The 16,687-nt window shown below is 35.6% G+C and overlaps 1 protein-coding gene across 1 annotated transcript in view; it reads right to left on the bottom strand.

The window, feature by feature from the left end:
* Positions 1 to 5,959: 5,959 nt before the first annotated feature.
* The window catches only part of Fbw5 (F-box and WD repeat domain containing 5), a 35,106-nt gene continuing 24,378 nt past the window's right edge, over positions 5,960 to 16,687 (bottom strand). The window contains exons 8-9 of the mRNA XM_089244842.1: positions 16,143 to 16,355; positions 5,960 to 12,762 (exon numbers count right to left, since the gene is read on the bottom strand). Of these exons, the coding sequence (XP_089100968.1) occupies positions 12,534 to 12,762; positions 16,143 to 16,355 (442 nt within the window). The 3' untranslated portion in view covers positions 5,960 to 12,533. The remainder of the gene's footprint in view (positions 12,763 to 16,142; positions 16,356 to 16,687) is intronic.

The following is a 16,687-nucleotide window of genomic DNA, read 5'->3' as shown; positions in this document are numbered from 1 at the left end:
CAATTTCTTGTGATTTCCCGCATTTTCCTTGATGAAGTATGGTCAATCGATTTATAAAAGTATATTTTTAGTTTTTTTAAGACAAATACATTTTTTATGGAGCATATTCTGTTCCAGGTCACAAAAATCGCAGCCCGTACTGATACCAATAACTGATTGATTACTATATGTGAAACAAACCTGGAAGTAAATCTGATAACTATACGTCCCATTTGGTTGAGCAGGATGTATGAAAACGGGGAAACTCTGTTTTTACATTATACTTAAATGGTTGCAAAATCTTCAGTCATGTCTTTTTTTCATGTTGTTCTAAAACTGGATTTCTTTACTTTCAATTAAAATCCTGCATTTTGCATTTTCTTGTTCAGCCATTGTGAGGAATTAGAATGGAACTATCCAATGTTTCAAGAATTATGATACATATATTTTTTAAGTTACATTAAACTACAAGGTTTAAATTACATTTTTTTATAAGTTCCATAGATCTCTTGAAAAAGTCTTTCGTGTAAATACTGAGCATCTGGACAACTGAAAGAAACTGACCAAGAGCTGAAGAATTAGCAGTGCATCATGTATATGGATTATAGCAGCAACTATGACCTGATTAAGATATTTTGAACTTAGTATAGGAATTTTTGTCAACAAGGGATGGGTGAGAGTGCACTTTCTACATAGTCTCTTGCAGGCTGATAACTAGGGATAGGATTTTTATAATCTAAAAACTGGCAGAATATACCCCATTACGAAATGCATTTATGCCATGTAAAAACCTACAAATGTCTATGAATAGGCTGACCATATTTCTTTGAGGAAATCATCAATCATTGTCCAAAATGATGTCCAAGGTGCATAAATAAAATTGCCATTGTATGTTAATATCATCAAAAAATTGCAAATTGTGGGAAATGAAGCTAGTGAAGAGTGAGCTTAGGGGAAAAAATACCTCTTATTTTTCTGCTAGAATGTGCAAGATTAATGAATTATGAAAAATGCTTCAAAATTGCTGAAAATCATGAAAAAATGCTCTATCGTATGAAGTCATAGAAATCCAAGCCCTACTGACAACCAGGGCTGGACAAGTCTCTGGTGCAGGTCGCCATGGCGACTATACAATTGTCACTGGCACCTGAATTTTTCTCTGTGTCGTTACTGTGGACTTTATAGCAGCATATCTGTCAACATCAATGATGGTCACCATGCCCTGAAAAAGTAAAAAAAAACATTATTTTGTATCTTTTTTTGTTGGGTAAAAATTCTTTTGGCACCTAGATTTTTTTTGCGGTTTGTCCAGCCTTGCTGATAACGCGCGATAACATAGAGAGAAAAAAAGACTTCTCTCTCTCTCTCGCACCTTTGTTTCAAAATGTGAAAAAAAACAAACTGAAATCATGATATAAAATTTTTTTTCCTATGTTATGGTATTGATCGATTCTGTACTTTGCGAAAGTGATAACAATACCTGAATGATAACATAATCTGTGATTCCAATAAGTGGTGTCTACTGTAGTAGGATTACAAATAAAGTTTTGAGTCAATATGTATTTCGTTTTATGTCATATACAGTAGTGCTCAGAAAAGTTCAGACTGGTTTTGTGCTGTAAGTTAACGGAAACTTTTGGGTCATAATCAAGACAGACAAAAGTGTCTGTTTATGAGATAAGCAAAATACAGTCAAATCTTCATTTAAGGAACATCCACTACTTAAGAGATGGAGGTTTCGTGTCCCTTTGAATAACTCATTCACCTCTGCATCGGGGACATCTATATTTAAGGGACAAAAAGTCTGGTTCTATCGATAAGTTTTCAAGAGGTTTCATTTATATAATTTTTGTAGATTCTTGATAATCTGGACATGCGCTAGTCGGGCCTGTAACTGTAATCTATGTTTTTTCTTCAAGTGTAGAGGAGGAAAATGTGTCGCTACATAGAGGGTGATACAGCTTTTTCCTCAGCACAATACATTAAGGAAATAGACTATATATTCTAGATATTATTTTGAGGTGAACTTAAAGAAAAGTCAGGTCTATGTGACTGTCCAATGAATTTTATTTCTGATTTCACCTTGGCGTAATATATCTAGAAAAAGGTCTATTTTCTTGATGTCTATGCGCAAAAGTTTACATTATTTAAATGGGATTTTTCCAGCTAACTTCCTGGCGATTCAGTAATCCAGCATATCTTGGGCTAATACAGTGATTTCCCAAGACGGGGGAATTGGATTTTTTAAGGGAGCAATAGCAATTTATGAAAATTCATATTTGATGAAAAAATGGTTTCTCAGAATCAATGAAAAAAATTTTTTTTAGTGGGAAAATTTGAGAATTGATGAAAAAAATATATGATTGCAGAGTTAATGAAAATTAATATTTGACTAGGGAACAATTTCAGAATTAATGAAAATCTATATTTGATGAAAAAATTTCTGAATTAAGAAAATTTGTATCAAATGAAAATAATAATAATTTGCAAATTAATGAAATATATTTAATGAGAAAGTAAATTGAAGTATCAATGAAAATTCATATTTGTTAAGAAAAAATGATCTCCGTATAATTGAAATTCTCCAATAATTTAGGGCTCTCAAATAATTATGTGCCTCGAAACCCTAGGCCCAGTTGGGTTTACTCATTAAGACGCTACGGCGAGAATCAAGATACCACAGTATGACTTATTGGGCTTCTCTGAATTTTTTTCCCTCACTATCTTTAAAGGTTGACAACTCATTGTTTAGACCAGGTTATAGGGCTTTTCAGATTTTGGGCTTCCTGAATGTGGCTTCTGGGGGGGATGGAGAGAGAGAGAGAGAGAGCCGCACAGGCTAATTTAAGGTTTCAGAAGAGCACAGAGAGAATCTCTCCACAGAAATTTAGAGTTTTCAAACTTCAAGAAGTTTCAAATTCACTGAAATAGATTTGAACAACATTTAAAGAACTTTTTTAAAAATAATTTTCCATCACGTTGGGCAGCATATTACACCCACCCCAGTATGTGTCTTTTATGGGGGGGGGGGGGCATCAGGATTTTATAAGATGCTTAGGTGGGGCATAGCAAAAAAAGGTTGGGAAACACTGGTCTAATATGTGCCAGATTATATATATTAACAAGAGTCTACTGTAATTTTCATAATTGGGTTGGTTGAACTTTATCAAATAGGAGTTCTTCCCCACCCATTTCTGTTATTCAAAAACACTATGAAATTATTACCAGTCATCTATTATAAAACAGATTTTTTTCAGCTTTTCTTTTTTTCCCTTGTGCAATTTGAATGAGGTTTGAATTCGTCAGATGCAGAATTTTTTCTGAATGTGTGATAAATGCCCGAAGAGATAAATTTTTTTCCCTTCTCTGTCTCAACTACTGTTACTTTATTTAAACCTCTGAGCTGCTGATTAACCTACTATTACACTGTACATGCTCCTCCTCAACATTCCTAGAGGAATTTCTATCAAATTTCTGCATGCCAGAAAGTTTTGTGCTCATATCATATGGGGGCCCCTAACGTATTCATGATGCCAGAGTTATGTGTGTGTTTCATGTTTGATAAATGCTTCCATCTGTATTTCATGTTAAATGGGAGATTGACTCACATTAGCTCCTCAAAGTTGTAGATCATTTGATAATTTTTGTCGCACCACAGTCATTTTCTACACATGCGGGCTTATTAGACCGGGACCTACAACTTATTTGAACAGCACTTTTATTTAATACTCATCGAGAGGTTAGTGCACTAACCCCTCGATGTGGGACCCCCTGTAGTAGCAATATTTTTCTGTGGTCATGTCACTGTTTCTGTTGTACCCCTGTTTCAGGAAAGTTTCTGACAAGGACAAACCAGGTATCAAACTTGCGACACATCTAAACCTCCTTTAGTACTTTACGCACATATCTTATCGACCTGGACTATTGCGCTTCAAGTTGTAGAAGTGTTGATCAGACTAGGTACTACAGCTGAAAGCTGATCACAAATGGCTATGATTTTCAAGCATCTCATTTTAAACCTACTTCAAACACCTCAATCAATGTATGTTTCCTAGAACGCATTACAAGGGGGTAATTTATTACCTGTCAATATTATCTCTATGAATATAACTTTCATGCATGCTTTCTATGGTTAAGAGATGTTGTCATGCTTTTCTCTCGAGCACTGCTGTATATATTTTTTAAATTTTTTGGCTTGTCATCACTGCCTTGCAAGAGTTGAAAATAAAAAAAATGGAAAAAAAAATTGCTTAGATTCTTTTCTTTGTCTTCACTTTTTGTTGTACTAAAAAAACGAAAGGAAAAAGAATATATCAAGGAAACAGTTATTTTTCCGGATATTATGCTGAGGTGAGCTCGGAAAGAAAAGTCATCACGTCTCCGCCGGGACTCGAACCCAGGCCCTGATATCTCTGGCTGAGAAAGAAGCCATCTATATCTCTCTAAAAAAGAATATATTTTGGTCATACAGGGTTCCCGGCGAAATCTGTTTGGTCATTTTCCCTGACTGAAATTCCCGAAGAGAGAAATTCAATCAAAACCTTAACCTTCCAAATGTCTTTTAAGTTTCAGTTTTTACTCTCATTCACAGAAGTTTCCACCCTTATTTTTTTTTTTTAAATTTCAACATTAGGAAAAAAAATTGTGAATCTTAAATTCTGTATCTGCAATACCTGGCACTGCCAGGGTTCGCTTCATATACCGGGATCATTAAAAAAGTGAAAAACCATTGTTTGGGAACCAAAGTAGACATTCCAAAAGGCATCATTGCTTGACAGTTTTTTGATCCTAGCGGGCAACTGCCCAACTCTGATGGACTTTTAAAACAGCCTGTCATTCAAGTTAGGGCCTGTTTGGTACGTATTCAAAATTTGGCAAAGATTGGTATGAAATTGTAGATTTGTATAGAAAACACACACACACTAAAGACCACAGAAAATTGATTTTATATGTATAAAATCAATTGCATGAATCATATGCATGAAATATGTCAAGTTTTTGGTTTTAGTGCCATCTGCAAGCGAAATTTGAACTTTATTTTATTTATCAAAAAGAACTGTAGGCCATGATAAGTTATCTTAATGGCAACCACACCTTTTTCTGACAATAGGTTCATTTGTTATTAATTTGATATATTTTCTTTGGAAATACAGTCTTTTCACGTCATCATTTAGTACTCAATAGGATAATGGAATTCAAAGAAATCCTTGTGCCGCTGTGGTTGTCAAGTGATCATAGTGGCGGACAGCTCACTTTGCTGGGAACCAGGTTCAAACCCCCATCGTCACAATAGTGGTGGTCGGCTGAAATTTGGTTTTCTGTGGCTCTCAACTGCGAGACGCAGATGCGAGCCAATCTCCCTGTTAAAAGGTCTTCCCACAGAAAGCAACAGGCCCACGATGGCAAAAATATTCAATCATTACACTTGACTCACTTCACTTCTGAAATATAAGTGGCAGTACTGAAAATGAGATGTATCACTATACACACACTTCTGGCACAACTCTGTAGTAAATTGCCCATGGTGATAGACCAGAGTTGTGCTTGGTTTGAAAGAAAAGAGAAAAATATTCTAAAAAAAGAGTTTCTAAAAAAACATTTTCCTAGGTTCCCTCTAGTTCCGTATTTTATGGTAGAAATCTGTAGAAACTACAGAAATTCCGTAGTAGTTGGCAAGTATGGGTAATGTAAGTATCATGTTGGTCATGATACTTACATTGAAGGTCTGCCCTCTTTCTGGGGAGAGACACACACTATATTACATTACTGCATACCCAACGAAGAACCTGATAGACAATATGTGCGTGAGATTTAATCAAATCTGCAGTAGTCTGCCCCCCCCTCCCCATATAAACCCTCATGGATGATCTACACATGAGAACTGAAAGAAAACAATCCAGTGTTGAAGCGATCTTTAAAAAGAATTAAAAATGACCACAAGGTGAGTCAATGTTTTTTTCAAACTTTATTTAAAATACGTAACTATCTAGAAGTACACAAAAACTCATATAAAACAAATATATATAATATATTTATATCACAATAAACCACATACATCCATCTTGATTAACAACATCGATAATATTTCAGATCATAACGAATTCAAATAAAACTCCTTTTTTTTGCTTGTTTCGGTTTAAATCTTAATACATTCTCTTTCCTCAGATCTTCAGTATTAGATATGCATCGAAAATTTCTCAGAACCTTTTATCGCACCCAAAATTATCGAATTAAACTGCTATGAATGACTACATACATAATGATGATGATGATGTAAAATTTTATCGCAAAGTGCCGAATAAATAATTTCTAAATACAGTAGAACCTTGATTATCCGGGCTTATGGTAGGGAAGGTGATACTGTTTATTCTTTTCCCGTCAGCCATTCTGCACAATCTAAAATGTACAATCAGAATGGCACAAATAGAGAATAGCGATGGTCTGGATGATGAGTCATGCATCTGAAGCTACACCATCCTTGTGCCTTGTCTGTTCAGTTGTGAAAAAAAACCAATACATTTCGATAAATACCCACTATACACGAGAAACTTTTTCCTGGCGTCATCTCCTCCTCCTAACCAGATCATGGCCCAGATCTGTCTCAATGAAAAGGTATAAGCAGGTGGTCGGCCATGCTGGAAAACATGCATGTATGTATTGTGAACCTACGTTAGGTTTGTTTCTGTGTAATGCTGCCATCAATTTATTTAACCATGAGTGAAGTGTCATGGTTGGATACTTTTACTATTGCTCTCTGTGGCGAGTCTTTTAACGGGGAGATCGGCTTGCATTCACACCGTGAAGTTGGGAACCACAGAAAGTCAACTTCAGTCAACCACCATTGTGGCACCAGTACGGTTTAAATCCGAGTCCTCGCGAGATGCACGTCCGTCAGTATGGCCACTCGATTAACACCATGGTGCCTGTAAATCTTGGCATGTCTATCGCCCTAGGGTGATGTTCAGTGTGTGCCACTGTGGTGGTCAAGTGGTCCTAATGATGGACTTACATAGCAAGGCTCCAGGTTTCTGAACCTCCACTGTTGCCATAGTGGTGGTTGGCTGAAGTTGAGTTTTCTGTTTTCTGTGATTCCCAACTTCAAAGCGCAAATGTGGGCTGATCATCTGTTAAACAGTCTCACCACAGAGAACAACAAGCCTCTACAATGATACAATTATTCCACTTCACTCATAGTTAGAAAAAGTGCCGGCAGATGACGGCACTATACATAACAAGTATTACACAGAAACAAACCATGTCAGGTTCATAACATGTACACGTACCAATTTGATAGAAGTTCCGCAGAGGAATGTGGACAAGGTACATGTGCCGCTTAATAGTTTTCATATGTGCCTATGGGGGCTGCAGACCAATGCACTGACATGGAACTTCACGTCTGAGAATGGGGGGAGGGGGTTCTAAAAAAATGAAGAAATTCAGCTGCTATGCAGAATAGAAATGCTTGTTTTCATTACCACCTTCACAAAATCTAATCTTCATCAACATAACCAATGAAATCAACAAGGGAAGAGTCAAACATGAAACTAGCATTTTCGTAGCATGGTTAATCCTCACCCGGATATTTGAGGTTTTACTGTAAGAATATTTTTAGTATGATTCGGTTCGATTATGTTTTATTTTTGAATAGAAATTATGTTTTGAAAGTTATTGAACTATATTGATCCAAAGTGCTTAGCGATTCTGAAATTTAGAAAAAAAAAGTGGAAAAGCAGTAATTTACTTAAGTGGCCATTTTTGATTTTTTCCTTCTTCTTGTAAAACATTTGCAGCTGCAGGTACACAATATAAGTTTTATTTGATTCATTAATGAATGCTATGCAACTAGCTATGGTGGTTTAATTGCATTATACACACATATACACACTTTTTTTTTGTGAACATAACAAGCGATAAAAGCAATAAAACACCCATTTTTTAAAATCTAAATATTCACATTACATGCACCTAAGGACACACACTACCATTTGCGATGGGGAGGGGGATGGGCAAAGAAATCATAGTTCAACTTATTTCTGGTTACTCAATCGGTACATACAATTGCACTTTTTGTTTCTGATCTCGTTACAACTTATTGCTGTTTTCATTTGTTTCAAGCAAGTAATTTCTTTCAGATATACATGGTGGTTATAATTAAACTGACCCTACTCTAACCTGCATTCATGCCTGTTCTGTTTGAATATTTCATTGAAACTTACTACAGTCAAATCTCGATAAGTCGAATGTGCAGCGGCTAACAAAAAACTTAACTTATTGTTAGTTCTACTTATCTGAAATTTCTGACATTGAAGCATGATACTTGCATTACCTGAAGCTGTAACATGAGGGGCCCACTAATCACTGATATTACGATAAGGGAGGTCCCGTGGATCGCTGGTGGGGAACCCCATAGGGAAGGGTCATCGTTGACCTCAGAGAAGGATAATATATTTGTGCAGTATAAATTTAATTTAAAAGAAATGCAAATATAATCACATTTAAGTGCAATATTTACCTCCACGCTGTCTGTGGGCCACCTTTACGGTGAATAACATCGCAAGATTCTTCAATGTGCAATAGGCTCAGTATTGTAGACCCTGGCCAAGTCCCCAATGTTTTCATTTTGAGTTGTTGCCAGATTCCATGTGACATTATTGTACAATATTGTTTTACTCTGTGCGATTATGCAAATAAGTATTTTTCTGTCAGAATGTTTTAGTTTTGCAGGGCTGCAGATCCCGCTTCCTGATTGGTTGTTGCGACGGTGGATGATGAGAATTATTTCTTTAAAATACCATCTGTGTACTTGGAACAGACACACTTGAAGAGTTTCAAAGATAACTTTCCCATTACTAAGGCGCTCGCTCAATGAGGTGTGTGCTGAGTAGCCTCTTCCATGTACCATTGATTTCAGTGGCAGCGTATTAGCACAGCTCGAGCCATCCGACCTCTCCATCTGGTTGCAGTGTCATTGTCTACTTGGTACTGGATCATGCATCCTCCTGTGATATGAGATCTTGCCGCTGACAACCAGGTCCGGTCGGCACTGTTCCTGGGATCATTCATATTGGATTCATGTTGGAGAAGCATCGCCAGGAGATGATCAACCTGGACACTTGTGACTGGAAGCTGTGGTTTTTGTGATGTAGGAGCTGTAAAAGGTGTCTCGGTGAACTGCACAGGTGAGAGCCAACCAATTTATTGAATTTTTGTTGTTGAAAAACTTTAATGTAGAATTAATACTGTGATAACCAAATTATTGAAATGTTGTGTGAAGAAAGCTTAACTTAAATAACTGAATAAATGATTATAAGTGGAAAACAGTGGCTTTCATTTTTGTCATCCGTTTAATGAATTTCATGTTGGGAAACATTAAAAATAAACCGAGGAATGTACTGAAGAAAACAGTATGAAGCTAGAAAGTTAATTACAGCATTTGTTTAACGTGCATTCCATTTGCGTCAATCACATATTCAAGGCACACAGCATTTTCGAACAGTATCACGAAGGATTTATAGAGGAATTGCTGCAACATGAAAGGTTATGTTTGCTTTCAATTCAAGCAGAGTCTATACACTTACTCGATTGGCAATTTATATTTCAGGAATCTCCCACAACTGGAACTGGGGTTCATGTCTGCAGAACGAGGCTGCCAGGCATTCGGAAAATGTCTCGAAAAATTACTTGAACATCTCCAAACACTTTCTTCACTTGTCTGCCAATAGGGGTTGGTGTACCATTTTGCATAAAGACACACTACTACTACTACTTAACTTTAAATGCATCTTGCACACATTCCTCAACAGAATTTTTAACGAGAATTGGTACATGCCGGAATTCGTGTTCTTAGTGTATGTGGTACTCCTAACACATTCATGTTGTCAGAAGTGTGCTTGTTTTGTGTTCTTGCTGGTGCATCTGGCTTCCATAGTTTGACATACATATGGTAAATGCTTGAAGTTTCATGTTGTGTCAGTATTGTGTTGTAGTCTGCCTGCTCGATGTGGACAGAGTTTTTCAAATGGAAGACCAGCTGGCATTCACACCTCGAAGTCAGAAAACCACAGAGAACCAACTAAAGCAGATGGGAACACCTTTTAGGGTCTTGAGGAGAGCATCCTTCAAGACTCACATTTGAACCACACGATTGGAAAGCACATTGAACAAATGTTGTAATGAAATGAAGTTTTGTGTTTCCAATTTGTTTTTCTTCTTCGTATGTGCAACTTTACCACCGTGGTCGAAATTCGAAGCATTATTTTTTATTGAAATTTTCTTTTCTCCCCATGGTCCATATAACATATACACCAAGTTCAAACAAATGAAGTAACCAGAACGGCCTCTACATTCGTCTGAGTAGTATCAGTTTAGTTATAACTATCCTGTATATTTATGTTATTAATTTTACTTATTAAAAAAAAGCTTTGCAGCTTCACTATAAAATGTGCTCAAATAATAAAGTGGACAAAAGTGATGGTTAAAATACTTATTACGTCTCTGCAAGATGTGCATTTGGTGCATAAAGTAGCGTAACGTAGAGCTCTTTGAGAGATGTACCAGGCGGACTTATCCTTATCTTTGAGCAAAAATTTGATGTCACTGTAGTCACATATTTTTTTCCTGGATGATTTCCAAGACATCACTTGGAACCTCACACCCATTCTTTGCTGAAAGATGAATGCACTTTTTTTACAGACACCTCAGTGTCACTATTCTTTGGCAGACTATAGATAAGGCAGGTAAAAATCCCTACTACAAACAAGAATACAGATTGCAATATAATAATAATGATGATGGAAAAAAACATATAATTACCGCAATACATCTACATTCAGTGAGTAAGAATACTTCAAACACGGAAGCAGAGAAGAAAATAACTGGCCAATTATGAACAGTGAATCGCAATATCTTCAAGTGCTAAGCACGGTTTCAACAAAGTGATCTACGATATGTAAGAAGAACACCATATAAAAAGTCAATTTTTTAAAGTTGAAAAGATTTGATCAGTTTCATTTATATGTAACGATACAGAACTTTTCCAGCACATCTTGGAAGATGTTAATTATCATTTTATATTTAGGCAGCTTAATCCTACTACTTTTCGCTGCATTCAATTATCCAATGACAGTTTTAGAATATAATGAAATATTTCCTCAGATTAGGTTATATCATCTGAGTTCAACGAATCACAAATTTTTCCTAAATCTTGATTTGAAACTCTTCAGGTACACTTACACTCTGGTGCTATGCATTGTCCTTAAGTGGTTTACTGAAATTTCTCATCGATATGTACAGATGTGATGAAATATTTCATTACGAGCTAAGAAACATGCACCAGATAAAGGTCAAACTTGGGAGGACCCACAGATGGCCCGTACGTCAGAGAGACTTGCATTATGACTTTTGGATTTGGTATAGTGAAGAGGTTGTGTGTGAAGAGAAGGAAAAGTATTTAGTTTTTCCCTATAAAGTTACATTTAGATAGCAAAGGCTATGGTCGTAACCAGATTGGGGGTGTGGGGGGAGAAGAGAAAGAAATCAAAAGTCCAGTGTATTTATTTATTACCCTCCACCATCCTCCCAATCAAAGTAAAACAGCATATGTAGACACAACTTAAGAAGGGGATGAAGCAAGTCGACATGCTCCGGTGTATCAAATACATCCATCTCCTGCTCTCTACATTAAAAAGGGGGATATGGAAATGGGTATCTTCCCTGGCTGACCAAGTTTCTAGTTACAGAACTGTCTACATGGGTAATAATTTGATTCAAAAATCTATCGATAACTCAAGATCTATAAACTAATTCAAATCTGATAAACCAATCAAACAAAAATCATATGATCCATACTACATTTGACGCAAAAGGAAAACGAAGGCATCAAGAAAATATACGTATTTTCGGGAAATGGGAAGAGTGATCCATAAATCCGAAGCTAAAGTGACTACAAACTTCAAAAATGGCAATGGGGGGGGGGGGGGGAGGAAGGATTTTGAATAGCCAAAATAAAATTATTTTTCTATCAGACATTCAGTGTATAACAAGCAATAACACATCCAGCAATATTATGGCCCATATAATAGTGATTAAATGCATATAATTAGCATCTTAAAAATTTTTTTCCGCATCAAACACACATACATCACAGGAAAAACAACCCACAACACATTTGATATTTATTTTTTTAACAAATGGATGTCGCCAACATGGCGGTGAAATAACTTTGCCAATTTTACTAGCACAGAACATCCGTAACGACTGCATAGATATTTTTTTTGCTTCATTTTATAATGCATCAAACCAACGATTACTGAAGCTCTTTCAACAATTCCACACAACACCTGCTCTAAATTAGCATCTGATATTGCTATCTTACACATAGAAAGAAAATAATAATAAAGGTCACGGGAAAAGGGAAAATATCACTGCACAATGTTTTCACCGTTATGTGTTCTCATAAATTTCTATGAGATTCTCCCATGAAAATTTCATAAATTTCCATGAGATTCCACAAAATGTGTAGTAACACTAGGGGAAAAAAAAAAGCAAAATGAGCTTCAAACTTCATCAACTATATCCATGACCTGATCCAGTTTGATTCCCAGTTGCTCGACTCTGTTCCTTGATCGCCAGACCTTCAGTGTGAAGTCATCACTTGCAGTTACTAGCATCTCTGGGTCACTGGGATTGAATGCAACTGAATTCACCACATCTGCATGAGGCAGCTTTGCAAGACAGTTGCCATAATGCCTATCCCAGAGATATCCATGCTTATCCTCTGCACCACTGAAAAATTGGAAAATGAAGATTATTTCTTTCGACATCTGAAATACATATCACAGTTTTATGGTGTGAAAGGAGATCATTATTGAAGTTTTTCTCCCTTCTAACTAGGGTTACTGATTTACAAAAAATTCACTGATAGGAAAATTCCCAATGGAAAAATCACCACTGGGAAAATTCACCAACAGTTTGTTGTTAGTGATTGAGCAAGTGAATGAATATGTGAGCGAGCAGGTGAGTGACAGAATGAGTTGGTGAAAAAATTAGGAAGTAACCATACAAATGACTGGTTGAGTAACTGTATGAGTGACAGAGTGAGCAATCGTATGAATGACCAGGTGAGGGAGCAACTAAGCAAGCTGGTGACCATACGAGTAACCGGATGAGTATGTTATAGAGTGAGTCAATATCTGTATGAGTGACTCACTTATTTGCTAATTCAATCACTAACTCCCTGACTTACTTGATCAACACACTTGCTCATTCACCCACTCACTATGCCAATGAATTGTTTGTTTGTGAATTGTCACATCAGTGAATTTATCTTTTGGTGAATCATTATCTGTGAATTGCTGCTTATGAATTTCCAGCATGTGAGAGTTACCCGATTCTTGAACATCGAAATGAAAGTACGAGTGTACATTCTAGGCAACATAACTTACACGTGTTAACACCCGATGGCAAATTACTATACTAACAAAAACAATTGTTTTCAGATCAAAATAAAATGGCTTTAATTTGAAACATTTTTTTGAGACGGTTTTTAACAGAGGACATTTATTAGGTTATTAGGCATTTAGTACTTTTTTGCCCATTTTGCTTATTTCAGAATAGAAAAAGTAAAAGTATATAAACTAGGGATGGGAGGAATAGTGATTTAGCCAAATAACCATATACCGAATATCAATTCTCTTAAAATTCATTACAATTACAAATAAAATTGGTGTTTTCAATTGTAAATAAAATTATTAGTAATTTTAAATGATTGATATTGAATTTTACATATGCAATTTATTATTTTTATTGCCATAATACTGACAGTTGGATTTAACAATGATATATTGTATGCATTCTAATATTACTTACAGAATCAATTTTTTTTTCAACACTTGTTACCAATTGTACATCTAATTAAGAAAATGTCAACCATTATTTGCTTCCATCTAGTGGTGCATTATAAAATTTACAACTTATTTTCTTATTTTTCCTCTTTAGATCTTTTTGCCTCTTTCAGTAAGGCTCAATACAACCCCCCCCCCGCCCCTTGCTTTAAGCGATTAATTGGCTATGCAAAATTGTTGGGTGAGACAAAATCGTGTAAAATGAGTTGAATTTAACACAGGAAAGATAGCAATGGGGGAGGGGGTTGATTTTCTTCAGAAATATTACCATTAATTCAACCCAACAGCAAATGAACCTTTTTTTAAAGAATTAACTATTCAAACTTAAGAATAAATTCTGTGAATTTAGGTAATATAAATGAGAATTCAATTAATACTTTTCTGTCTACACTAGTTCTGATTCTAGTGAGTGTGAATGTTTTCTTTTCTAAAGAGCCTATTACAGGCTGATAACTTTTTTCATAGAAACAGTCGAGATTTGGCTGATAACCAACATTTTTTGTCTCCTTATAAAAACTTTAGAAGCAAAGCCAGAGAATTCCGCATATTTCTCTCAAATATAAAAATTCTAGTTCTACCACTTCCATCCATTCCCTGACTAATACTGTATTTTTCTTTGTTGCTATTTCGTGCGCTACATAAAATTACTATTTTTTCACATATTCAGAAGTGTTTCAAACCTGTGGGTGCTCGTGTATATATAACTGTTGCGACTTCCACTGCTTCCCAACAGAGGGAGGCAGAGGTACCATATGTACGAGCTGTATTATTATTATTATTATTTCTTTTTCCTTTTTTTGTGTGAGTATTTTTCAGTAGTACACATCATGTAACTGAGGAAAAAAGAAGGGCAGAAGGTCTTCTGTCACTCTGATTTAAGAAAAGAAAAGAATATAATGGTTTTGTTTTCGACTAAGTGTTGTTTAATTCTTGCCCAGTGTATTATTTTATTCATAATGCGAGAGGGGTAAGTTTTTAATTTTTATTTGGTAGAAACATGATTTTAAATTAAATTTTAGATCGACCCGGACGGGTTCCGCTTTGTCGATCCCTAAACAATAACTTTACATATAGTAAATTTTAATTATTGTATGAATTCTGTGGGTGCTTTGGACCCTTGCCACATAATACAGTGGGTGCTTGAGCACTCCCACAGCACTCCCAGCTCCGACATCAATGTGTGTAAAAACAATGAAACGAAGAAATGTTGAAATATGAGAGACCAATAATTTGTATAGACTTGACCAATGCACAAGTAATTTGAAAAATTAATGGTGATAACAGCAAATTTTTAGTTGACTTAAACAGGGTTTAGACATCTTGTGTTGAGTATATATGGTGAGGTTTCTCCCCTCCCTATTTCAGTATTATGTCAACTATGAGAATGTCATCAAAATTGCCAAGTTATCAGGGTAGTCACTTATTGAGGTTCTACTGCATTTACTTTTAAACATATTAATATAATAAAAGGGCTAGGATTTTTAAAAATATTTTCAGAAATGTAACGAGGAAATTGTTAGGTCTTCCTGATTCATTTATTAAATCATTGAAGTAAAAAATTAAATTTTTAAATTTCAGATTGAAGGTCTGCATTTTTTCCTGACAATTTGGGTGATTCGATTAGGATCATACTTTTTTTCATGTCGCTCGAAACACCACTCACTTGCTCTGCAATCGTGATAAGTAGAAATCGCTAAGCAATCGCGCCGTTGCTGGCCTCCAACTCATTTACTTGAGAAGTGAGAGAGAGGAAAAGAAGAATCATTATTCGCTCGCGAGGAATCGCTCCGTGTGCAGAGGCTCTTAGTCTTAGAAACATAGATGTATAGGCAGTTAACACACAGTTTTTATTTTAGTTAGTACGCTAGGGTAAACTAAATGCTATTTTTAACAAACCTGTTTATCTATTAATTTATAGATGAACTAATTTATGATTGAAAAATTCATGTATCAATGAAAATATCAAACCATTTTCAATGAAAAATATCGAAAATATCACATGTCATGATTATAGGGCTCAGATTTTTATGACCTAAAGATGAAGCGTCTTTGGTAATCGGTTAAAAAACTTGAAATGTATGTTTTTTTAACCTATCAGCAACAATGTTTCATCTTTGGGTCATAAAAGTCCCTAGTCATGATATTTTGAAAATAAATATAGGATATATATCAATTGAAATATATCAATGAACCCAGAGTCTACTGCAAGATGATCAACATGAATCAAACTTTGAATCATGAGCTGATAGAAAGAAAGCTCACCTTGCAACATATTGATCACTGACATCAAGAAATATGAAAAAACACTCGTCGTTTGGTGTGTATGCTTTGTGTGACCTCAGCATGGTTCCAACCTCTTTCAATGTGCACAAATCGATAACATGGATATCGATCTCTTGTGCTATGGGTGGTGGGTTTAGAGGATTCTCTATGATATAGTTTTGTGGCCAGGGTCTGCTGTTTACATACAAATATCTGAAAGAGATAAGGGATGACCTATGAATAACATGGACAGCCCTAAAGAAATTAGATATCTTCATTAGATTAGATTATTCCACATAACATTTCTTCTCTGATATTTTGATTTCCTCATTACTCTTACAGGTCAGTCCCCTTTCCGTGTTTACATTTTTATTTACTTCAGTTTATCATTCTCATATTACAACAATGGCCCCGCAGACTGAATTTTATATTGAGAAAATTTTTATCACTGTTCCTCTGTTTCTGATATATATTTTTTGTACCCTTTCCCTGATTCTTTGCGAATCCCCTTGTACATCTATCTCCCTGGCATTCTTGCTCCTATT

This window comes from Pholcus phalangioides, unplaced genomic scaffold (genome assembly GCF_987345545.1).
Source record: "Pholcus phalangioides strain wild (caught in Gottingen) unplaced genomic scaffold, Ppha-v1.0 ptg000015l_1, whole genome shotgun sequence".
In the NCBI taxonomy this organism is placed as follows: domain Eukaryota; kingdom Metazoa; phylum Arthropoda; class Arachnida; order Araneae; family Pholcidae; genus Pholcus; species Pholcus phalangioides.
Note: the sequence above shows the minus strand (reverse complement) of the source record. Positions and strands in the feature narration are given on the sequence as shown.